General features: G+C 42.5%; 1 protein-coding gene across 3 annotated transcripts; it reads right to left on the reverse strand.

Annotated features, from left to right (window-relative positions):
• Positions 1-665: 665 nt before the first annotated feature.
• Positions 666-25,451, reverse strand: CDK5RAP3 (CDK5 regulatory subunit associated protein 3). Of its 3 annotated transcripts, none has more exons than XM_088474569.1 (14): positions 25,345-25,451; positions 23,553-23,598; positions 16,227-16,358; positions 13,891-13,991; positions 9,972-10,020; positions 8,165-8,343; positions 7,094-7,230; positions 6,480-6,630; positions 6,295-6,384; positions 5,816-5,900; positions 1,840-1,928; positions 1,362-1,567; positions 1,084-1,255; positions 666-797 (listed from the first exon to the last, which is right to left on the reverse strand). In XM_088474569.1, the coding sequence occupies exons 1-14, from the start codon at positions 25,357-25,359 to the stop codon at positions 732-734; spliced, it is 1,518 nt and encodes a 505-aa protein (XP_088330695.1). In that variant the 5' UTR covers positions 25,360-25,451; the 3' UTR covers positions 666-731. The 3 variants fall into 3 exon arrangements, with proteins under 3 accessions (XP_088330695.1, XP_088330697.1, XP_088330696.1); XM_088474571.1 differs by lacking the exon at positions 25,345-25,451 and adding an exon at positions 25,311-25,330; XM_088474570.1 differs by lacking the exon at positions 25,345-25,451 and adding an exon at positions 25,053-25,072.
• Positions 25,452-26,605: the final 1,154 nt, after the last annotated feature.

Below are 26,605 nucleotides of genomic sequence, written 5' to 3' on the forward strand. Positions count from 1 at the left end.
CATTGTATAATGCAGAAATTAACATATATAGAGGCCATTATTTCCTCTGCAAATCTCTTTTTCAAGATTTGTGTGCGCTACCAATGCTCTTTTTATCATAATTTACACCAGCAAAACTTAATTTGCTTAACCCTTTATCCTTCAGACCTACAAAGCAACATCCCCCATGGGCCATGCTCAGTCACAAACATGTAAGGTGATGCTCTTATAAACTGTTTTCAGCCAAATCCTGCAGTGTCAGTCTTTTAACCAGACCAGTCAGGAGCTGACAAAGCATGGCATCCCGCCCACTGGCAGAGCTACACGCACTGTAGCAAGCTGTGCTTACAGGTATTGCTCCGTGAGCCTGCTGATTAATAGATGCCATCACTCAGTGTCCAGCTGGAGGGTGCAGCTACCCCCCCAAGTACTGAGATAACGAGCAGCCACAATAATGAGCAGTGACAGGTCACTCGTCATTCTGATGGGATGTAATTAGGGAGTCAGGAAGAAGAGAAAGGCGTGCATCACACAGTGTGATAATATAAAGGAGAATAGGGAGGGAGATGGAATGTGCCATCCACATCATGGCAAAAAAAAAAAAATATCATACAGAATTGAGAAATAAGAGGGTGTACTGTCATTTCTATGTGGTGGCACTAAAAAGGCAGCATAACACACTCTCAAACACTTTATAGAAATTTTGCTTTAATGTATAAACCAGTCCTGAGTCTGAAGCCACATGATGATGATCAAAGTCCAGTACCAATTAGTTTCACAGGGCGGTTGTTATACCTCCGAGATAGGTCTGCTTCAATCTGCAACAAAATAGAGGCATGTGAAGAGCTGATTCTACCCTTATCTGCCCCTAAACTGTTTTTATCCTCATCTTCTCAATTTGATGGCAGCCTACAACATGCAGTTTCGTGGACTAAGGGTCCTGCCTCTATACAGCTCCTGCCTATGGTCCAGCTGCTTCTTGAAGAACCAACCACCCCAACTTGCAGACACTTATCCACACAGCATCCTCCTTTTTCTTCCCCTCCTCTTTGAATCTCATTTATATTTTCTTCCACAATCCTGATAATATGTCCCAACATTCACCTGCTTCTGAAGTTCACGACTTCTCTCCTGAAGAAGCAACAACTTTGGCTGTAGGCTCTCCCTCTCCTCCTCTGCTAATTTTCCTCTCTCCAACCAGGCCTCCCTCTTCCTCTCCAAGAGTTCGGCCTGCTTCAGGCGCTGTCGTAGTAGATCTGTTACACGATCCACATACCTATAACAGATGTCACATGACATGTAACCCAGCTTTTCCATGACCCTTCTTGATCTAATGAATAAGGTAACTGACACACCTATACATGCAAAATAGACATACTAACCGCGGAGATGCAAGAATCAGGAAAAGATGGCGCATTCTGACATCAGTCAAGCGGCTAATAAGACCTCGGACCAGTGACAGCATGGCAGCCACCTTATGCCGGTTTTGTCCCTGCAAAATGGGTGGAGCTGCTTGGAACTGTGTGACAGTGACAATATCAGTATCGCCATCTAGATCCTGGAGCCACTGAGACAGGAAGAGCTCCAACTGGGAAGTAGAAAAATATTACAGATCGATGAGAGGGAGAAGATTACAAAGAAATTGAGCTGGGGGACAAGGCTTAGAAGTATTACAAGGGAAATGAAGACAAAGCACAAGAATGAAACAAAAATAAACACATTAGACCTGCAGATAACAACGTTTACTTTTAGTTAGCAAAAACCTAGTTTTGAAAATGTGTTAAAGAAACAGAAATCATGATGCTGGGAGAGTAAAATTATAAGTACAGAAAAGTCCAAATGAACAATAACAGCAGGTACCTCCATTAATTCATCAACAAACTGATTTCGAGTTTCTGTGTTTTCCAGGACAGTGAGCGCATCAGATCCCCGTGCCACACCTGGAGGGACTGTGAAAAATGATAGCAGGAGTTACCCACACGGACAGACTGAAATGGGACTGCAAGACTCAACTAAGCCGAATATATTAAGTCAATATTTCTAATAAGAAAAATACCATGTTTCAATAGTTACCCCACTAATCAAGTAAACTTGAAAGAAGAATAAGAGTCAGCCATCCAGTGAGCCAAAGATCTGGACTGAAATCCCAATGACATCCAGCCTGAGACTTAACTATTCCATGTCTTCCAACCAAAGAGCATTCCCAAGAAAAAGGGACCACAGAGCGACTTCCCCAGAAGATGAGGATTATTAATTCTCCCTAATATTATGAATCATCATAGCTTCCCTAAGAAGAGAAAGGCTAGAGCTTGTGCGTCCTGATGGTACGGTTGTTACCACTACTCCGGATATAGCTGACCTTTTTCTCACTTTTTATAAGGTTATATCTAGTTCTATGTTGTCCTGTTCCATGGCCGAACTGCAGTCTTATGTAGCTAATATTAGGTTGCCTTCATTGTGACCTGAGGTACAAGCCTTTCTTAATGCCACATTCACCCTGGAGGAGATAGAGGTTGCGATCAAGTCCTTCCCTGGTAGCAAAGCCCCGGGTAATGGCTCAATACCAATTGAATTATATAAAAAACATGCTGGGATATTTATCCCTAGATTGTTTCAGTTATTTAATGATTTATATGAGGAAGGTGTGTTTCCATCCTCTATGTTGGAGGCTGCCATTATTGTCTTGCCGTAAGCCTGGGAAGGATCCTAACTTCCCTGATGTCTACAGACCAATATCACAGATTCCTACCGATGCCAAAATACTTGCAGAAATGTTATCCTTGAGACTTAATCAGATTATTACCTCTTTAGTGCATCCAGATCAGACCGGTTTCATGCCAGGTAAATCTACCTCAATAAATATTAGATGTCTTTACACTCATTTGAAGGCATCTCGTGAGCAGGAAGCAAATTCAGTTGTTGTCTCTTTAGATGCGGCAAAGGCTTTTGACTCAGTGGAATGACCCCATTTGTGGGAGGTTATGCGCTGTATGGGGGTGGGGCCTGTCTTCCTCAAATGGGTACAACTTATGATAGACCCAGTGCTAGAATTTCTGTTGTTAACGGTTTTATTTCCCCTCCAATTTCATTATTTTGCGGTACGAGACAGGGTTGTCCATTATCCCCTGCCCTCTTTGCCCTAGCATTAGAACCACTGGCATGTATTCTGCGGGCTCATTCTGATGTTGTGAGACTTCAGCTGGGGACTAGAGTTGATATAATAGCTTTGTACGCAGAGGATTTACTTTTGTTCCTTAAGGATTATAGGGAGGCCATGCCCGTGGTTCTCAAAGCATTTGCAGACTTTGGCGACTATTCCGGCCTTGTTACTAATTGGGGTAAATCTTCTATACAGGTTGAGTCTCCCATATCCAAATATTCTGAAATACAGAACTTTTTTAGCATGACTATGAAAATGAAACCTTTGATTTTTGATGGTTCAATGTACAAACTTTGTCTAAGGCACAAATTATTAAAATATTGTATAAAATTACCTTCAGGCTGTGTGTATAAGGTGTATATGAAACATAAATGTATTTCATGTATGTATACAAACTTTGTTTGAGCCACAAAATTATTGAAAATATTGTATAAAATTACCTGGCTGTGTGTATAAGGTGTATATAACACATAAATGCATTGTGTGTGTATATTTGGGTCCTATTCCCAAGATATTTCATTATGGTATGCAATTATTCCAAAATACAGAATATTCCAATATCCAAAATACCCCTGGTCCCAAGCATTTTGGATATCGGAGACTCAACCTGTATTACCATTGAGGGGCGCTCCTCCTGTTGCTCCTGAGATGCCTTTGCCTCTTTGTTGGGTTTCTAGATTTAAATGTCTGTGGGTCTGGATATCTAATCGAACAGGGGATTTTATAGATTTGAAATGAATGCTGTTGTTCTCTTATTTGAGGGAGAAGATTAGTTCCTGGACTAAGCTTCCTCTTACAATAATGGGCAGAGTGAACCTGATAAAAATGGTGTTGCAACCCAAATTTCTCTATATATTGCAAAAGTCCCCTATATATATTCCTGCATCTATATTTTGGAAATTAAATAGTATGCTTTCTTCTCTTATTTGGGCAGGTAAGAGGCCCCGATTGAAAATTTATGTTCTCACTAGATTCAGGGTGAATAGTGGTATGGCCCTTCCGCATTTTCGATTCTACTACTATGCTGCAAAATTGGCTCATGTTCGGTCTTGGTTGCAGGACAGCCATGCTGACTCCTTACTTACGGTCTTTGGGTCGCGGGCAAAGCCGGGACATACCCCACTGCAGGCCTTGTCAAGTGGTAAGATTTCTAGGAGTAGTCCTCCCCTACTTGCCCCACAATTAGGATATGATTTGAGGTTCATGCACTGGTACAGTTTGATGGGATTGATCCGGACACCCCCCTGTGGTGTTCGCGTCGTTTCTCTGAATTGACACTCTTTCTATTAAACAGGTTTGGGATAAAAGAGGTATCGGTACAGTGGGACAGTTATATTTAAATGGGGTTTTGAAATCTTTTACTTAATTGAAGGAAGAATTTAATCTTCCGGCTACATACTTCTATAGGTTTTTGCACCTCAGACATGCCCTAAATGCCCAATTTCAGGATGTTCCTCCTTCTATTTCCAATTCTCCAGTAAAGGAATTTGTGTTACCCTTAGGTCCTCGGAAGTCAGTGCCAATTGTATATTATTATATGATGTCATCGCATCATGGGAATGGTTTAACCAAACTACGTAGTGATTGGGAATATATGGTCGGTGTTTTAAGTGATGTGGAGTGGAAATCAGCTTTAAGGTTTCCATGCAAGGCTACTGCGTCTATACGTTTTCAGCAGATACAATTATTTATTTTACATAGAACATATTTAACCCCTTTGAGATTGGTACGTGTTGGAGGTAGACAGTCTGATCTCTGTCCTAAATGTGGTATTATGCAGGGCACATTTTGGCATTATGATGGGAATGTTCGGTGATTCAGGTTTTTTGGACTAAGGTAAAGGCTGCTATGTCTCACATCAGTATTCCCATTACAGTACTTACACTGAAATTCTGTAGTTTGGGGACTAGAGAAGATGATGAGCTGGACCGTTATAGCACTCAATATGCTATTCATTTATGTGCTCTGGCAAAAGTCTGTTTGGCTCACTCATGGATGGCTCCTAGTGGGCCTAAATTTCAGGAGTGGGTTTCTTTAGTTAATGCTACTGTGGAACATGAGCGATATTTGTACCTTGCCCGTAAAGCAGAGTCGAGATATGCACTCCCTCGGACTTAGCTTTATTTTAGAAGGTTGATCTGATATTGGTTTATACTGTGATCTCCCTATTTATTTTATATTATTTTGTTGACTAACAATACTGTATGTGGAATGTTAATTCAGTATATTGTGTGTGTTTTATTTTGTATATGTTTCAAATGATAAAAAAAATTAATAAAGAATACTTTATTCCAAAAAAAAAAAAAAAAAAAAAAAAAGAAGGGGAAGACTAAAGCATTCATGTGTCACTGGAGCGGTGACACTATACCATCTATCTTCTCTCAAGAAAACGGACATCTTAGTTTTCAGTATCCCCCAGCAGAACAATGAAACATGCATTCTCCAGTAAAACTGACATTAAACCATGCAGGAGACCCCATATAATACTAATCTGTGTTCCCCAGAAGTGTTTATATGTACCATGCAATATTGTGCACTACTCCCAGGATAATGGGGATCTCCCATATCCAGTAAAAGACTCACTAGAGGGCTAATACTGTGTTACTAAAATAACTAGAATCAACATAAAAGCATGTCAACTGTCCTTCTTCAATTGTCTTCACTTCTAGATCTCACCATCAAGGCCATCTTTCAGCACAGTGATTATTTCCACAGGCCCAGTCTCTTCAGTGTGCCACATTATACCGTCTGCTCCTACAGCCTGAAAACAGAACACAAAACACATTATTCCCAATGCACACTTCTCTTTCACTCCTCTGCATTGCTGTCATTCATGAGAAGATGGTCACCAACTCTGGTGAGGATTGTGAGCAAACATTACAATAAATAAAGCAGCACTTCTCGCAGGCAACTATGTAAAATGTATCTCACGTGCCCTAAAGTGCAATATTTAATGTTATAGGGCAGATGGTGTATTTTCAGATGTGAAATATAGACATACATGGGAAAAGGCATAGATTAATCTGAATAGAAACAATTATTAACATTCCCAAAGCAGATAAAGGATCCACGCGAGATGTGGTCTATCTAGCGAACATCTCATACATGATTAACACTCCCCTAATCCATTTCATTCCAAAGAAGAAGCAGCTTACCTCAGACTCTGAAACAATGCCCCAGTCTATCTCCTCTATAGTCGGTTGAGCTGAAGTATCTACATTCAATCCCAAGTCTCCCCAGTCAATCTGACAAAATATATATATATAAAAAAAAAAAAAAAAAGTTAAAAAGGTTCATGTCAACAGTATCCATAAAGGTGCATAGCACTCACTTTACTTACATCTGTATCCCCTGTGCACTGGGAAACCTCAACTTCCTTCACTTCTGGCCGCTCTACTGTCTGTGGGGCCTCCCCGGTGCGCCACTCGTACACAGTGGTGTCTCCACGTTCCTGCACATACCGGAGAAGGGCAAGAGCCTGTTCTGGGGAGCTCAAGTAAGTGAGAGAAATTATTCCCAACTCTCCCTATCCTGCAATATATTCTTAGAGCTGTAATATTCTGCACATATGAAAGGAACCACACTTTTTGGTACATGGCTATCTATGCAATCAGTAGCTTGTCACCTTGGCATTTGTAGCAATAGTTCCATGGTACATTATTTGTAGAAAAGGCCAGTGTTGTTTTAGAAGTACGAAAGGGCCCTTTTTAGTGGCGCAATACATTGTAACATTCCAAAGACAACACAGAACATACTGTACCTGCTAGTGACAAATGTATACAACACTGACTGATGATAAAACACATGGTTGAAAAGTCAGAGAAAAAAAATGTAAATTTATCAAGAAGACAATCATTACTAAAAAGTCAGCTGAAGTTGGATAACCTATTTATACTAACATAATACATGCTGTCTACCCCTTCCCCCATATCTCTGAGTAACACCTATTCTTACCTGTCACAGACAAATGTCACACAGGCCTGATACAAATGGATTGCAGGCAAGAGTGCAGCAGTGTCTACTGCAACCTGTCTTAGCACTGCCGGGACATCACAAACCAACATCTGAAGTTCCTTGTGTACATCCTCACCCTGTGTAGAAGAGAAATGGGAGAGCAGATGTATGGCTAGAAAACAAGAGGAGTGACTGAGTTTCCACAATAGTGAGAGGCAACCGGTGGGTCAGCAAACATACAGTATCTGTGAAATGTGTTATCTTTAATACAAGTGATGGGGTGAAATACAGTATTTGCAAACCTTTCAGTTTCCTATTGGTGATAAAAGAGATAGGGATTCACCATGTGTAGCTGTATAGCAAAAATCAGTTTGTAAGTCATCACTCTTTCTAATACATCACTCTTTCTAATACACACAACATGATCACCATTTGTATTTGACAAACCAATGAAAAGTAATCATATTTCTGCTGTATAACTACACAATCTGTGGCCTACACACAAAGGAGGAAGTCACTGTCTACATTGAACCATTATACATGACTGATAAGCTGCATATGCTCATTAATATTGCTTCCACCCAGAAATGGCAACATGTGCACTATAGCAATATACGCACAGGTTTTATTGCACAGAGGTTTAAGTTATCTGTAATATACAGTAACTAAAACAGTACAATCAATTTGGTTAGTTTTGATTCAGTCTGGTTATTCAGTCTAGCTGCTGAATGAATGTGGGTAATATTGTCCCAAAAGTGAGGGCAAACCAAAGCTGGCTGTTCAGCTGACAGGCTGGATGTCTGTAATCTAGCACACAAGCTACCCAACTAGAACACAGGGTACCTACTGCTTACAGACCAGAAATTTCCTTCTGACCAACCAGCTGGAATTGCTAATGTTTAGATTGCCGTGACTTGTTGGCTGAAAGCTACCAAATTGATCATCGAGAGCTTCCCGGGTATTGTCAGTCTCCGCAGTGAAGGACATGCTGGGAAGGACTCCTTGTAAAGGGAGATTTACAGAAAGTAGGCAGGATTATTAATGGAACTGTTCAGTGATAGATGCACTCACACTGATTCCATAGCGTTTACAGCTGCTATAATACTGCTCACGCTGCTCTGCTGTCCCATGCACACACTCTTCTGCTCGACGCTCACTCTCTACTACCAGTTGCTGACACCGAGACATCTGCTTCTTCAAAGCTGGGATCTCATAGCTCACACTGCGCACCAACAGACTGCCACTCTCCGCTAGGGAAGAGAGAGAAATCTGATCACTCTCAGAACCACAACTGCTTTACCTATCTATGGCAGGCTTTTGTGCTACCTTGTTTTTGCTAGAAATGACATTCATATCCTATTCCACCCAAGCAAATTTTATATGATCTTCTGAACATTTAGAGGTTTATTTTGGATACTGAAAATAAATATAGATATATTTTTCCCCATATTACTTTTGCATATTCAAGCAAGTTTAGAAAAAGATTGTGAAATGTGGCTATAGTTATCCCAAATATAGGAAATATATGACTGAAGGTCTCAGTAGTAAACTCTAGGGATATGTTGATTTTTGGGGGTCGGGATGTCACTGGGATTTCCTGTTACAATATAACAGACTGGTGCAATCACATTATACAAACGTTATACAGTGCTGATGTGACATTTGTGATCGTGATAAGGGTGTGTGCAAATTATTATTTTATTTATTACCAGTTATTTATATAGCGCACACATATTCTGCAGTGCTTTACAGAGAGTATTTGGCAATTCACATCAGTCCCTGCCCCAGTGGATCTGAAAATCTATATTCTCTACCACATGTACATTCTTACACACTAGGGTTAAATTTTGTTGGGAGACAATTAACCTACCAGTATATTTTTGGAGTGTGGGAGGAAACCAGAGCACCTGGGGGAAACTCACGCCAGAACAGGGAGAATATACAAACTCCACACAGTTAGGGGCATAGTGGAAATCAAACCCACAACCTCAGTGCTATGAGGCAGTAATGATAACCATTACACCATCTGTGCTGCCCAAATATGCCATTTGTACCTATTGCAATGCAACAGTGTCCTATTTTACCCACATTGATTGTGTGTGTGCAAATAGCTGTGTATGCGGAGTTGCACTGTGTGTAATATCTGACAGGAGGAGCTGGGCAAACTGGAGTGTTCCTTGCTAACTGCCTATCAGGGGAATGAATGCACCTGCATGCAGACAAGATATTGATTTGTAGCACAAGATTATGTAAATAAGAGTCAAGCAGAGGCTGCATAGCATTTTATTGCAATCAGGTCCTGGCCTATACTATAAGTGGGATGCCTTTTACTTCACCTTCCACGTGCACTTTTAGGATTATTTCCACCAATGTACTACAGGCATTTATGAACACAAAAGTGACATGTGATAAAGGTAGTTTTGATGTTCCTTTACTCTAAGACTTACTCTAAACTGAGGAAGACTGAGAAGAAAAAAAACAAACATTAAGGTGTGCTAAACTGATGGACTTTTTAGGTGGGATTCTCACTCTTTCTACCAAGCTAATTTCCATTTAGACTCTGCATGAGTAGGCACGGACTAATTTTTCTAGGGCATTTCCAAAACTAGAATGTGAACATGCATGTATGTACGTATAAAGAGTAGAGCTAGGTGCTGTAACATTAATAGCTCTGTATACCATAACGTTTTTCAAATGCCTTTAAGGAAAGGGTACAACCTCAAAGGCAAAAATCTACTTTCTGCCCCAATTCTGTGATGTTCAAACAAGGTTCTCAGATTCCTGCTTAAAAAAAGAATATTGAACCTTGACTAGTTCATATAGAAGATATTGTATATAAAATAAGAGCACAATGGTGAAAACAAGCTCAAACTTTTACCAAGATAGGTATTATCAGCCTGGTAAAGCGATATCACCTCCTGCCAGTCCTGTAAGGAGAGACAAAACATTAGGACAAGCTCTGTATAGTGAAATACTAAACATTAGATATTATAATATAGATTGAAAAATGTTCACTGAACACACTGTACTGTAGATTACACAAAGTAGTATTTTTCACACTTTGTAAAAATGTACTTCACTTGAAGTATGAGTGATGATGGCCAGACATGGAGCTGGCCAAATTAGACAACATCCGGTCTTTGCGTGCATGATCCAAGCAACCACATCTCTGGTTTAACGGGCCGATTTTACAAAAAATTACCAACATTCCAGATAATATACAAATCCATTGTGAGCTTGCTGTCAGACATCGATCTAATTTAGACCAGCACACACTGCGATATCAGGCCAATTGTCCGATACCGCTGTCAATATCACAGCATTTGTGGCTAGAGTTAGTTGGCTTTTCCTGTGCATTTTGTGTGGGTTTTTTTGGGATGGGGGAGGCTTGAAGGCTTGTTGCATATGTTTAGGTTTCTTTTACAAAAATGTATATTCTTTGAAGACACTGAACTACGATTCACCGGGTGCAGTATGACAAATTATGTTGGTAGTCATAATGTTGACATTCACCATCTCGACATGGTCATCATGTCAACATCATCAGGGCCAAATTAAGGCTTGTGGGGACCCAGGGCAACTAAGTTGTTGGGTCCTCCAATAAAATTGACAGCTTGCCTCACTATATGTCACACTGTGCCCCCCCTCCAATATTCCCCACAGTGCCCCCCTGTATGGTACCTTCCATGCTGAAGAATTTTGGTGAGTATTCCTCCCATAACCCTCCCTCTAATGCAGCGCCCTGGGGTGCGCAGAGCACTTGCACGGGTACCGCGGCTTGGTAGTCTAGTCCGGTCCCAAATTGCAATTTATTAGGTTGGCCGCAGCTGACCTGATTCTAAACTGTAACGACCGTCCTCCTCTTTCGTGTCGGGGCTATGTGCACAGTGCACCTGCATAAAAAGACCACCCCCGTCAGTCAATGCAGTCAGCAAGGTTGCCCGGAGTCTGTATATGGCACAACAGCACAGGCTGCAGCAGCCACACACCTGTGGGGGCATATCCAAGTGGAAAAGCACTACATTATGAGGCCCATATGGGGCATTTCTGTGGGGGCAATGTCATAAAGAGGCACTGGAGGTAAAGGAGCATTGATGGAATAAGCTGTACTAATGGGCCAATGTGGGGGCATGTGGATTATTTCTGTGGGGTCATGTGGGGCACAATTGTGTGGGCATATCTATGTGGCATGACAGTATGGAGCCCATGTGTTGGGAATTTCTGTGGGGGCAATAGCATAAAGTCACTGGGGTAATGACATAGGATTATATTGTTTCTGTAATTAATGTTTTAATTAGTATCTCAAATGGCAACTTTTAGGGGGATATTCATTCAAGATAAGAAGTTATTATTGAACATCGCTTATTTTTTTGTTTTTTTAATTGAACTTCAATGCTAACTGAATCTTCCCTCTTGGCCTAGGGGTGCTGCAAAAAATTTCTTTGACAATTAGGGTGCCACGAGTCGCGAAAGTTTTGGAGCCACAGCTCTAGTGCCGCCACCCCAGGCTAAACATAACCCTGCCGCATCCTAACCCTTATGCTGACATTCTGAATGTAGAAATGTTGCCAGTCGACATAACATTATAATTGTCGACCTATTGACTGCATCCCGATTCAAATAAGAAACGCATCAGTACAGTTTAAAACCATATGGTGCTTATTGATCTACAGTATATTACATTTGTATTTAGAAGTTGGAATTGACCTACTTTTGCATAGAGAAACCATGCGGTGTGATTGAAGCATTAAGGCATTGTGAGCCATCAACCTTTCCTGTATTCCCTGAACGGTCATTGGGCCTGAAGCAGAGTTGTACACTATTGCAAAGTAGCTGCGTCTTTGGCTGCTGCTACTGTGCAATAATATACTAATGCCGCTCGAGGCATCTTTTATAAATAGATGCCTTTTGCCGGCTTCTGTGAATGGCAGCAGTACCAGAGGACGCAGCCATCGTATCACTCTGCGTGACAATCGGTCATCTGAGTAACCTTCACTCAGGAAGGCCGGTGGGTTCACGCAGCTGAAGCCAGTGAAGTTTGCTACGGCTGCGATTCTGCAATTTAGAAGTGCATGCTATATGGCTTATGGGTTGGGTACGGGATGCCGGCGTTCAGGATCCCAGCAGTCAGAATCCCAATAGGGTTAGAATTCCAACACTTTGTATGTCAGTATCCTAACCCTCCCCTTATCCCTACCCTAACACTAACTCTTTGGTGTCTAATCCAAATCTCCCTTTAGTGCCTAGCCCTAACTCTAACCCCACTACTTACCTTCAGGATTCCGGCGGTCAAGATGCTGACACCGGGATTCTGACAGGTGTCGAGATTCTGGCGCCAGCATTCTGACTGCCGAAATCCCCTCCCCAGGGATGTTAACCGCATCCCATGTCTATATGTTGTAAAATTGCTGACTGTGGTTTCGCAATACAGCTAACTATGCCATCAAAATCAGTCATTAAAACAGGCTCTAAGGCTGCTTTAGTTTTTGTTATCCACTGTAGACTACAAATATGGCAGTCCTTTTCAATAGATTTGCAAATAAATTCAACTCTGCTCCAAATGTCTTTAGCCGGTCTGCTGACACTTCCTTAAAATAACAAGAGTTTATCATTTTGATGTCCTGCTAAATGGAGAACTCTCTGTCTTCAGATTAATCTGCTACACACATTAGAGAGGGACAATTTGTTCTGTTTTTATAATATAGAAGTAGTCTGTTCTAGGTAATTTTAGATCATGTCCATCCATATATTTTTAATTATCTTTCAATATTTTGTTCATAATTTTATATATTTTAGCTTATGAATATCATAACTATGGCACTTAGGATAGAAGTTAAAAAAAACAAAAAAACACCATATTAAAATCTTAACATAGAAAGTTGACAATTCCCCAACACTGGTTGGCTGCGCATTGTTGGCGCTATAGTTGAAAGTGCAAAACCCCTGTTAGTATTAATGAACAAGTTCTGTGGAATAACATATTTGTATCTGCACATAATATCAAACTACTTCAGCTGCAGAAATACATTTATTAGCATTGGTGGTGTCTCAGATGTAACCTTTGTTTTGAACATTTTTCTAGGTCTTTAAGTATTTATGATGTTACTATATAACAAAGTATTGGAAACCATATGCAAAAATTAGCTTTAATTTATGAGTGCAGATTCCGTTCTAAACTCAATGTTTTGTATTTTTTCTAATTTTAAAATGTGAAGCTATTTCTAGCAACATATGTTTTATTACTGTAAAATACATTTTAGGTTATAGTTTATTTTGTTTAGCACCTAGAAATAATTTATTTTAAATTCCATTTGTTGATTTGCAATAAATAAAAGTGATGGTAATTGGTGAAAAATAAGATCTGTAGGCTGGCTGAGATTTGACGGCATCACTTCAGTGCCTATTAGGAACACTTGTAATTGATAAACAATACTGAACCACATCATGTAAATTATTATAGATATGAGAAGTCAACTTGCATTTGTATAACGAAAAAAATTATAGGCTGATGAAGGTTCATAAGGAATAAAAATGTTGTTTGACTTATGTACAGGAGAGCTAATGCAAAAAGTGATTTATTACTGCAAACTGCCATTGTGCTGAGGGTACAGATTGACGGTGGGTTCACAGCACAGCATGTATCATATCAGAAAGCGTAGATAGTCTTGGGATGTTGGCTGTCCTCGTCCAGCAGCTTTGTGAATTTATATAGCCATGGAACTCCTAGATGACCTGTAATATCTTTATCATTTACGGCAGCAGTTATCCAATAAATAATAATTAGTCATCTATATTACCTTCATTCTCTGGGAGGAATATCGTCCAAACAGGTTCTTGCTAGCTGCTTCTGTTGCCTTTAAAATCTCAACAATTTTTAAGCAGTGGAAGTAATTTATATCTGTGATAAGAAATAACACATATAAATACCCAGCACCGACCCAAATATTCTGCATCTTATAGTTTCATATGTATGATGACTTTCTGCTAACCTAGTCAAAACATTGTTGTATGCCACCCCATCATCTACATTACAGTGCCCATGTCACTTTACATCTTCCATCCCTTAGGACAGCGGTTTTCAAGTAGTGTGCCACAAGCGGTTTCCAGGTGTGCCGCTGGAGAAGAGGTGGAGATCCCGTGCCCAGTGTAAAACCCCATAATTTTTGGTCCTGGCAGCGCTGACTCTTAAGCCTGGCTCAGCCGCTGGCCGGGACGTGACCAAATGGAAACGTGGCGGCATGACATAGGTCACGATCGCCGCAATGCCATCCCGCCCGCACAGTGCTCACTACTGTGCAGTGAGAAGTCTTCCATGACAGGCTTTCGCTGCACCCGCTTCAGTGGCTAACTGGCAGGGAGCACCTTTCTCTGACACGCACAGACAGGTAGGGCCCATTATCAAATATTTTAGTTTCTGAAGAGACCAGTGTGGTTATGTTTTTGTATGTGGGAATAATGTATTGTTTTGCCTTCTTTGGGGACAATGCAATGTGGGGGAAATGTGATTTTTTTTATGTGGGGTGTCACAAACAGTGCTAGAGACCTCCGGCTGAGACCCCTGCATCTCCCCATGCGCTTATGTCATCGCGCCTTGCTGAGTCGCCGGTCGCTCCTGTCAGTGGAATCCAGAATGGGACCTATGCCTGAAGGTGGTTTCCTGCATCCCCGCTGTTGCCTAGGTGTCCCAGCCACACTTCCATGCACTTCAGTGTGTCAGACCTCCGGATCATGGGCGCGGCCATCTTAGATCAAGTCAGGTGGACCAGATCCATCCAGTCAGCAGCACTCTCCAGTTACTCCAGCCAATCATCATCCGACCAGGGGTATAAAAGCCCTTCCCTGACTCCGTCTCATTGCCAGTACAATAGTGCTCTTTGCTACAGCAAGACCTATGTTCCTGAGCTTCGCTGGTTTCCTTTCCAGTTTGCCTGCCTCAAGTTCCTGTATACTCCAGTCAGGAGTACTCCTGCTCACAGTTCAGCACACTCCATCCCAGAGTCCTATTCTAAGTGCTTTACCCAATCCAGCACACTCCATCCAGGAGTCCTATTCAAGTGCTTCACCCAATGCAGCACACTCCATCCCGGAGCCCTATTCAAGTGCTCATCCCATCCAGCATACTCCGTCCTGGAGTCGGACTCAAGTTCATATACCAATTCTGCATACTCCATCCAGGTGTTATACTCAACTACCCTCCAGTATTGGTATCCTTCTTCAAGTTTTACAGTATTCAATTCTACAATTCCTAGCCACAGTACCCCCTGACTTTTATCTTTTGTTTACAGTGTCTTCAGTTGAGCAGCTCTGCACCAAGGACTATAATTACCATCTCACGTTTAGTCCTCATTTTACTGTATGCAAAGGAATTACATTAAACCATCTAAATTCCAAGTCTCTCCTGGTGTCTCTGCATCTCAACCCAGTTTGGGTCCATCCCTACCAATACCTCGAGCCGTGACATGGGGGCAACGTATTTTTCCTTTTGTGGGGACAATGTGTAATATGTTGCTTCTGTGAGGGCTAATGTGTAATATGTTGCCTTCTGTGGAGACCAGAGTGATTGGGTTTTTTTTTTTAAGTGGGGGCCAATGTGTTTTAGGTTTGTTTTCTTTGGGGGCCAATATGTTTATTTTGTTGTCAATGGATGCCAATGTGTTTTATTTTGATTTCTGCGGGGGCCAGTGCATGTGTCGTCCTGTCCTGTTGCATCATGGGTCCCAATGTGCGTGTTTTTCTCTGTAGGGGGACAGATGGTGTGCCTTGGAAATGTTAAAATTGAGTTCGGTGTGCCACTTTATTAGGATCTAATAAAGAACTCCCATCACCTACATCAAAATGTCTTTCTTTTTTTCAGCTGATCCAATATTTAGTAGAATGCAGTCTATGACCCGACTAGGAAGCAGAGGCATAACCAAGACTATAACGTGCCTCAGGGATGTCACGGATTCTAAATTAAAGTACTCTGCATTCTCACTGCTAAAAGCATTTGTCTTATGGGATATATTTAGTGGTCTATTAACTGTTCAAGTGACTCAGTATCCTAATATATCCCATAAATCCTCCATTCCTTGCCATATCCCACATCCCCTAATTTCCTGCCATATCCCACATGTTCCACCATTCAGTATCTCACATGCTCCTGACAGCAGATTCCTGATATCTTCATGTTCTGGCATGTCCTGCAGGGCTTGGTTCATCTTATCTCTAATCTGCAGTACCTTGCTCTGCCACTTGAGGGTACAATGTCTCCGATCCACCAACCAATCTGGGAAAAAAAAAAAAAAAAAAAAAAAGGTCAGCTTTAAAATTTATGGCGCATACACACGGTCAGATATGTCAGATGAACGATTCGCAAACGATTTCTTACTGTATTAAAATGAATGGAAAGCGTCCAAAACTGACTGCAAGCATTTCAGATATCGTTATCTGACAAACGGGAACGCGCATCGTTCATTGTTGCCCACATGTCGGATTTTTCTTTCAGATATGAACGACTTTTAAAATAGTTATCATTCAGATCTGAAGAAAAATCTGACCGTGTGTATGCACCAATAGTGAAAGACATTTACAAAAACTGGTGCCAAGCAAGTAGGGAATATAGTTTTACAAGCTAGCTACACTACCAGCCACAAGTTCTAGAACAACCCAATTTTTTTAGTTTTTAATTGAAATTGAAACAAATAAAGTCCAATGAATAACCTGAGATGGTACAAAAGGTAAGCGGTAAACTGTTGTTAGGGGTTAAAAAGAAAATAAAAAAAAAGAAGTTTAGGTTAGCAAACACTAAAAATAATGTCAATTTCAGTTTTTGAACAGTCATTTTCCAGGGAACAAGTAATAGGTTAAGAATTTATAGCCTTGAATGTTGATGCAAACAATTCCTACAGGTATCCCAACTTGTGTTGATTACAGACTACTATCACACCCTCTGAAACATTATTTGCACAACATTTGCCCTGCAGGTAGTAGTATATTGCTATCATAATGGGGAGAAAAGTAATTAACAGAGAAAGATAAACCAATGGATTTCCTGTAGAACAATTGCAAAGAAAGCCAAGGTGTCCGTGAGTACAGTTTAATACACCATAAAAAGGAACTTGGAAACTGGAGGATACTCCGATAGGTACGGGTCTGGCAGGCCCAAAGCCACAACAGAAATCAGAAGTCAAGTTTCTGAAACTCAAAAGCTTACATGATAGGTGGCTTAGCTTCAAGCACAGCTTAACACTGGTCGAAGTAAGCAAGTCTAAGTTTCATCTGTGAAGAGAAGGATTGCATCTGCACGTTTGACAGGTCAAGTGGGACTTGAAGCTATGGTCCTGTAAAAAGTCTTTGTTAAGATGGCAAAACAAGAAAAAATAAGTTATGGTAGACATACCTTTGTTAACTCTTTTTCTTCAAGGTCCATAGGGTCCACAGGGATACCATGGGGATGTCCTAAAGCAGTTCCCCTAAGGGTGGGGACGCTCCTGAGCAGAAAGGAGAATCCGCCACCCAAAGGAAGCAGCCTGAGAGGCAAAGGTGTCAAAGGCGTAGAACCTAAGAAAGGTGTGAACAGAAGACCACGTGGCTACCTTGCACAATTGTTCAGCAGAGGCGTACCACGTTGAAACGCCCACGATGGCCCCACAGACCGAGTAGAATGAGCTGTCGCTGTGTTTGGAACAGGGAGATCAGCGTGCGTGTAAGCTTGAGAGATAATCATGCGCAGCCATCAAGCCAGAGTTTGTTTGTTAGCTAGCCAGCCTCATTTGTGAAAACCATACAACACAGAAAGAGCTTCTGATTTTCTAAAATAGTTTGTACGATACACATGGATACGGAGAGCACGAAACACATCCAGGGAGGTTTCACCTACAGGGAGGTTTCACCTACAGAAAGGTCTGAAGACTGGAACCACAATCTCTTAATTTACATGAAAACAGGATACTACCTTAGGAAGGTTACCCGCCCGTGTATGGAGGACAACTCTATCCTGGTGAAGAATCAAAAAAAGAGGTAGTGGCAAGCGCTGCCAAATCAGGGACTCTGCGGGCAGAGGAGATAGCAAGGAGAAAAAGTGTCTTTGCTGTCAACCACTTCAAATCAGAGGTTCAAATGGGGAGGAGCCAGTAGCCCTTTAGAACCAAAGACAAAGCCAAAAGGTGCCACCGGTGGGATAAAGGGTGGCTGAACTCTGAGAACTTGATAATCCAGCCGTGCATCTGTAGGCAGGCAAAGGTCAACTGGAGATGGTGTTGTAAAACAGCTGGAGATTGTGCCAATATCAGGAGGTCGTCCAAGTATGGCAGTATTCTGACTCCCCGACGCCTGAGGTGGGCCGTCATAACCGCCATTATTTTGTTGTAGACCCGAGGGGCCGGTGACAGACCAAAGGGCAGTTCTTGGAATTGGTAATGTTGTTGCAGCACAGCAAACCGTAGAAATTGTTGGTGGGATGGCGTAATAGGCACATGCAGATACGCATCCTGAATGTCCAGGGAAGCCATAAAATCCCCAGGTTCCATTGCCAGAATAATTGACCAAAAAGACTCCATATGGAACTTGGGTACACGGATAAACCTGTTGAGAGTTGTCAGATTCAGAATAGGGTGATGAGACCCATTTGATTTCAGAACCAAAAACAGACTGGAATAATAACCCTTTCCTTGTTGAACCACAGGAACCGGGATTACTACCCCTGCCCTCAGCAGGGAGTAAATGGCCTCCAGGAGTGCCAAAGCCTTGATAGAATCTAATGGGGGAGTCGAACAAAAAAAAAAAAAAAAAAATCATTGATCATTGAGCCCTGACTTTATAAACATTGCCGCCGCCACTTTCCCCGGTGCCAGACTCACTTACTGCGGTGGTCTAGTGGGGGAGCGGACGCACCGGTCGCCCCACTACAGCAACCTCTGGCAGGTCTCCAACCGGTACGGACTGCCACGTGGTTACCCGCGAGCGGGGAACCACCATACCACCTTTGTAGTGAAAAAATAAAACATAAAATAAAAGCTTGGGACTTCCTGAGCAGTCCCCGTTATAAAGGTGCGTCTGAATCCTGCTGCACCAATCGGAAAACTGAATGACTGTCGCTAGAGGCGGGGTATATGTGGAGGAGGACCCGAGGCATCCTGGGAGCTGATAGCATAACTGTTTGGTGCCTGGATCACTCCAACCACATTTCCCCATGGTATCCCTGTGGACCCCCTATGGACCCTGAAGAAAAGGCTTGCTTGGGGCATGCACCACCAGCAGATTACTGAAGACAGGACGAATGTCTTATGGATGAAATACAATTTTAAATCTTTGGTTCATTGCGCTGAACTTCTGGGGAGGATGCTTCCGGAAGTTGAGGGTATACCCCCGAGAGACCACTTCTCAGACCCAGGCGTCTGTTGTTGTTTGATGCCAGGAGTCCGCAAAATGAAGAAGTCGGCCTCCCACCCTGTGATCCCCCAGGAGGAGGCCCGCCCCATCAGGCGGATCATTGTCGCTCGGCTTGGAAGCTGGACGTCTGACCGGCCAAGACTTCTTAGTTTACGGCTTGATGGTCCTGCGAGAACTAGACGGTCTGGAGAAAGGCTGTCCTTTTGCTCTTCCCTGAGGGCGAAAGGAACGAAAAAAGGACTGCCTAGGCTTTGAAGTAGCTGTTGATGACAAACCTGCAGAACTTGAGGCTACCAGAGTAGCCACTATCTTATCCAATTCTCCTCCAAAAAGTATGTTTCCATAAAAAGGCAGGGATTTCAGAGCCTTCTTGGAATCCGCATCTGTTTTTCAGAACCTTAACCAAAGGTCTCTACAAGCAACAACCCAAAGCTACTGATGCTTTAGAAGCCAGGAGTCCAGCATCTATTACAGCTTCTCCCACATAGGAGGCCGCTTCCCGTATGTGGGAGATATGTCAGCAGTTCTCTGGCAGCATTTGGTATAGTGTCTTCCAATGTCCCCGTCCATTCTTCAACAGCATTGGATACCCAGGTCGCAGCCATAGCCGGCCGAGTAACAGCTCCAGACAATGAAAACACTTATTAAAGACATTTTTCAAGTGTTCTATCTGTAGGATATTTAAGGGAAGATGCGGATAGTATAGGCAACCTAGCGCTCCTGACTAAAAACGTCACATGAGCATCCACAGTAGGAGTGACTTCCCACTTTGTACATTCAGTAGGTGGGAAAGGATACAAAGATGCTAATCTTTTGTAACACGGAACAGTTTATCCGGAGTACTCCATGCTTCTAGCAAAAGTTCAGTCAGTGAGGAAACTCAGCTTTTACCAACTTCTGGAGTTTAAACACTGGAGCTTTAGGCCTAGGAGCTGGCTTGTCATCCTCTATATTTAGGATTGATTTGACAGCCCTCACCAAAGAAGGGACATCCACTGTAGAAGGATGGTTCTCCTCTCCTGAGATAGACCCTGGAGAAGATCCCGGCACATCATCTGGCTCCTCCGATGATGCATCTGAATCTACATGCTGGACGGACTAACAAAATTATATCATCCGCTTAGGCGCTTTAATGGCTACCGGTCTGTTTGCCTGCAACATTTGCTGAAACGCAGCAGCTGAGACGTACTCTGACTAGAGTGGGCATAAACAACCATCCAGGAAGGATGTACAGGGGGTACAAACATAGCAGGCTGAAACTGCTGTGGGTATCCCATTAAGGGAGGCAGCATGGGAGTAGCCAAACGGTCCACTAGCTGCGTCATAACCTGAGACAAGGAGGACACCCAAGGTGGCTCCTTTACAGGGGCTGGTAAACTGGACTGGTGAGGTAGTTCTTTATAACAAATAGCACACAAACCATCCTGTATAAAATCCTGAGGGGACAAGCCCGCCAAACAGCTTTTACATGGAACTTGCACCGGGGCCTCAGCCTCCCGTTTACTCCTACCTTTAGACATAATAAATAAGTGTAAATGTGATTGCTTTCTCAAGTATCAATGTGATTTAGAGAGGGGAAAAAAAAAATCCCAACTGTAGAAAAGGGTTGAGGAGAAATAGCAGTGATAGTTATAACTGACAGTACAGAAAATAAAGGCAATATATAAATATAGCAGAGCTAGCAAAAGTCACATACAATGCATATACAATATACTTGCAATTGGCTCTGAAAAAACTACTCAAAACACAAGGTTTGTTAGGATTTGAGCGCTGTATAACCTGGCCTCTGGGTACAGCTATACAGGGAGACTAGACCCAAAACCTCCTGAGACCAGCAGCTTCAGCAGAGCACGAATAGTGGTCGCTGGTCGTCTCATATACAGAGGAGGGTAGGAGCAACCCAGAAGCGGGAAAACCTCAGCTGGATCTGCGTCTGGGCTGGGGGAGGCGCTGCCGAGGAGAGCCTACCTCCACTATGTTGTATTAACTCCCCAGATGCCCTGACTTTATAAACATTGCCGCCGCCACTTTCCCCGGTGCCAGATTCACTTGCTCCGGTGGTCTAGTGTGGGAGCGGACGCACCGGTCGCCCCACTACAGCAACCTCTGGCAGGTCTCCAACCGCCGGAGGTACGGACTGCCACGTGGTTACCCGCGGACAACATACCACCTTTGTAGTGAAAAAAGAAAACATAAAATAAAAGCTTGGGACTGCCTGAGCAGTCCCCGTTATAAAGGTGCGTCTGAATCCTGCTGCACCAATCGGAAAACTGAATGACTGTCACTAGGGACGGGGTATATGTGGAGGAGTCCCCGAGGCATCCTGGGAGCTGATAGCTTAACTGTTTGGTGCCTGGATCACTCTAACCACATTTCCCCATGGTATCCCTGTGGACCCCCTATGGACCCTGAAGAAAAGGCTTGCTTGGGGCATGCACCACCAGCAGATTACTGAAGACAGGAAGAATGTCTTATGGATGAAATAAAATTTTAAATCTTTGGTTCATTGCGCTGAGTTTTTGTACACCATCGAGTAGGTAAAAGGATGTTTCTTTATTGTGTGCCACAAACTCTGAAACATAAAACAAGATGGTCTGGGGCTCTTCTGCTGGATCCAGAGTTCAAAACTTGCACAGTGTGACTAGAGCCCTGAACCAAAAGGACTACCAACCGCAGCATTTTAATTGGTCTATACCTAGCTGGTCAAGGGTTCATCTTACAGCAAGATAATGATAAAGCCTCCAGGCTATGTCAAAACTACCTTCAAGTGAAAGAACAAAACAGTAGGCTGAAAATCAGAGAATGGTCAGCAGTGTCCAGATTTAAATCCTTTCGAGCTGGTTTGGGATGAACTGGACAGAAGGGTGAAAGCAAAGCAACCTATAACACATTTGTGGGAACTTCTACAACAGTGTTGGGAACAACTTCCTGAACAATATTTGACCTTCATTGTAAAAAGAATACGAGTACGTTGGGTGGTTATAACTGCAAAAGGTGGCTACTTTGAGGAGTCACAAATTTAGATTCTGTATCATTGTGTTAGTGAAAGCAAAGCTGCATGTGACAGGGACAATGGTATGATGCATGGAAGGGACTGGAACCAAGCAGGAGTCAGTGTGCCCCTACAGCACAGAGTAGCAATTTGGGAAACTGTGCAGGAAACTACGGTTACTATTATATTTTAGTTATATGGCCTAACAAAACGTCTGTAGCACCATACAGAGAAAATTACAATATAACACACAAATAATTCAATAAATTCAAAAAGAGACAGTACAAGGGGAAAATGGCAATGTGACTTCTATACAACCGAGTGACAGACACTAGTATTGCACCTCTAGAAACAAAGGGCCTAATTCAGAGACGGACACAATGCCGTTACTTTCGCAGAACAAGCGATTGTTTGCAATGCGCATATGGAAATGCTGCAATTGCATTGTGATTACTCTCATGCATTGGAATCACTCACAAAGAGATTGCCTAGAAGTCAGCATTTGGGGGTGGTAACTGGGTGGGGTTAAAAAAAAAAAAATGCAGGCGTGTCGGGCTGTTTAAACACCGTTTCATGGACGTGTATAAATTAGCCATTGCGATCGCCATCGCAGCATGACAGCTCTCTGTGTGTCAGAACAGCTGCAGTGACTTATATGCTGCGTGACTGGTCAGTGTGAGTCGATGTTACTGATGTTTATGCTGTTGTACATTGTTGGACGGATATGAGTAGGCAGCAGTGGGTGTCCTTATGCTCGGCTGAGCTTTGGAAGGCATTAGCATATTTTCGCAGCTACATTCCTTGTGAAATCACAGCTGCGATTGCATTAGCGTCAGTTTCTGAGTCAGGCCCAAAGTTGATACATCTAACTTTAAATAAAAGCAGAGAGAACAGTGGCATTAATGTTTGCCTCAGCTGTGACATATTTTGGTAAGCAGTTTTTGTGACATATTTTGGTAAGCAGTTTTTGTGACATATCTATTCATAAAGCATCTTATAAAGGGCAATAATTTTTTTTTTTTTTAAGAAATCTATTTGCCCTATTTATTCTAGGTGCATGGCGTTATGCATGTCCCACACTGTATTACTTCTACTCACCCAGCAGTTTGCTGGTCTGGATGTCAATGGGAACATTCTGTATGTCCTGTAAGAGAATAAAACAGTGCGAGGTTCACTCTATTACTGTACTGCAGTATCTAGAACTTTGTCTCATAAGATATTTTGAGTAAATCAATTTGCCCTCAGCCCCCAAATCACTATATAGGGGTGTATTTACTAAAGTGAGAGTTTTTAGAAGTGGAGATTCAGATTCTACTTTACATTTAACTAGCGCCTTATAGAAAATAATAGCTATAATCTGATTGGTTGCTATGGGCAACATCTCCACTTCTAAAAACTCTCACTTTAGTAAATTTACCCCTCAGTGTTTTCATAGGAGGGAGCCCATTTCCATCAATGTCCATGTTACGCTATTATCTTGTGCATAACTAATGCTGGGCATGCATTATACAATTATCTGGGCAATCAGTTTAATACTGGCAGATCACCCAGATAATTGTACTTCGTATGGCAGGGGTTCCCAACCACAGTCCTCAAGGTACACTAACAGTTCAAGTTTTAAGGATAACCATACTTAAGGCCCCCATACATCAGAGATTGATTGCAGCAATCGTGCAATTTGCAATCGATTGTGTATAAAAATCTTTTCCTTTTTCAATCTATTGTAAATTGCACGATTGCTGCAATCAATCTCTGATGTATGGGGGCCTTTAAGCACAGGTGACTTAATTAGTACCTCAGTTATTTTGATTTAACCATCTGTGCTCAACCATGGATATCACTGAAACCAGGACTGTTAGAGTGCCTTCAGGACAGAGGTTGGGAATCACTGGCATATGGGCACAACCAATCCAAAAATATGGACTGGTCAGGCATCCCGAATAGTCCAGCATGTCCGACTGATGTGATATTTGTAAGTTACAAATCGGCCGCATCAGGCAGTGTATGCAATAGCGTGGCCGACCACTTCCCGTTCCTTCACAGGGAAGAAATAGGGAAATGTCTCCTCCTCAGGGGAGGAAGCCAGATATCGGGGCCAATACACTGTGACATATCTCACACTGTATGGTCACAATAGCTGCTGGGTGTCACCCAGATCGTGTGGTGTGTACGGACTGCACTAGGTGTGGTCCATCTCATCGTGGGTCAGCTGGGAACACAGGTTTAAGCTGCCCATCCACTAGGCGATTAAACGTAGCGATGGAGCGATAACGACGGTCGTTACCGCTACATCGCTTGGTAATCGCCCACAAATCGGGCAGTAAAAGGTTAAAAACGACCAGCGATGAGCATGCACCGATCGTTTTTAACATCAATCGCCCGAACATGACGGACAACCTGACGACCGCTGTCAGGTTGCCATGTTCGGGGATGATTGATCTGCATACACTGAACATTCAGTGTATGCACTCCACCCCGCGGGAGACGACTAGCGTCGTAATCGTGCCATCGTTCCCGCATCGTGTAATGGATGGGCAGCATTAGACTCTTCCCCAATTGTAATTCTACCCCAACATCAACCTGTCTATCTGGTGTCACCTTGTCTTGATCACATTGAGGAGTGTAACTATTTCTCCACAGCCTGGATTAGAAGCTACAACCTAGGCCCAAGGTAAGCAACATGTGCCACTCCAGCTGTAATGGGACTAAAAGTGTCAGCATGCTCAGGCAGCTCCTGGCAGGGCACACAGACGTGTACTTCCCAACAGCTGGAGAGCCAGAGCCTGCCCAGCTGGAATCCCCGGATGTACAGCGGCCAGAGCAAACAGGCGCCGCAGTATCAGTGGCGCAGCTCACAGCAATTATGCTATCCCCCGGCTCCCGGTCACACCTGCTGATGCTGCATCACGGCGGCTCCGGTAACACGTAGGACACGTGTGACGAGACAGCGATCTCCACCAATAACTGTGCAGTCACGGGGAGTTCTCAGATCTGCCCCCACCCACAAATGTAAGTCACCAATGGCAGGAGCGTAGCGCGCTCTATGACGAGGACAAATCCTGCCAATGGTGTGGGTGTATTACCTAGCAGCTGCGATAGGGGCAGTAGAGAGAGTGTATGTCTGTGATGATTGCCTATGAATATGCAGCAGCTGTATTACTCGGTGTGTGTGTTATCTCTGTCACAGTCTGACCGCTGCACAGTACACACTGTTTCCATATGGTGTCGCTGCAGCAGCATGTGAGAGTCCCAGACTTTCTTATGCATGGAATAAATATCATAGAAGTTGAACGTAGTATCTGTTACCCATAGCAGCCGCTGTAAATAATGCTTATGGTTACAACCATAGAGGGCCGCCGTGTGGCTGAGCCCGGCCGCAGCATAGAAGCAGGATGGGAGAAGAATAGTGTGTGACAATTGCAACAAACAGAGCAACTTGAAATCTATTGTGCACTGAAGAACATGAACATTTCCCAGGATAACCATTACCAAGGATACATCTTTATGAACTTTAATTTAAAACACAGGAATGTTCCTAGGGAAAAGAAACAGATGGCAACTACTTGGTTTAATTATGTTCAGCTTCTACAATGAATTATTTAAATGAAGTAGATTTGATTCAGTTGGACCAAAAAAAAAGAAAATAAGTCCCATCATTACATGTTGAAATGGGTCATATATTTATGCAACTCTACTTATAAATTATAATAGAGTTGTAATAGTTGTGCCTGTACATAGAATGTTTGGGATAAATGTACTCCATATGAACTATGGAGACAAATGTATTCATTTTTTTTTTTGCGGAAATTTTGTTTGTTCCGGCATCACACAAAAACTATGGGATGAATTTGGATTGTGTTTTTAATATTGTATAACTTAGTCACCTCGAAAGACACTGAGGTATGTATTATATCAATGTGACATCAGGGAGAGGAGCTATAAAGGAAAAAACAGAAATATCTATGAATTTCTCAGATTAAGGCACTTAAAAATTATTGATTTTATTGAGACATTTTTCTTAAAAAAACTTTTAGACGTTAAAGTCAGACACCATATTTGGTTGTGTCGACGTTTCGGTCCAATTTATGACCTTTTTCAAGACTAGTGTCTTTCAAATCACAAGTTTATAGATCTACAAATGAATAAACAAA

Source organism: Taudactylus pleione, unplaced genomic scaffold, assembly GCF_031769625.1.
Source record: "Taudactylus pleione unplaced genomic scaffold, aTauple2 ptg000155l, whole genome shotgun sequence".
In the NCBI taxonomy this organism is placed as follows: Eukaryota; Metazoa; Chordata; class Amphibia; order Anura; family Myobatrachidae; genus Taudactylus; species Taudactylus pleione.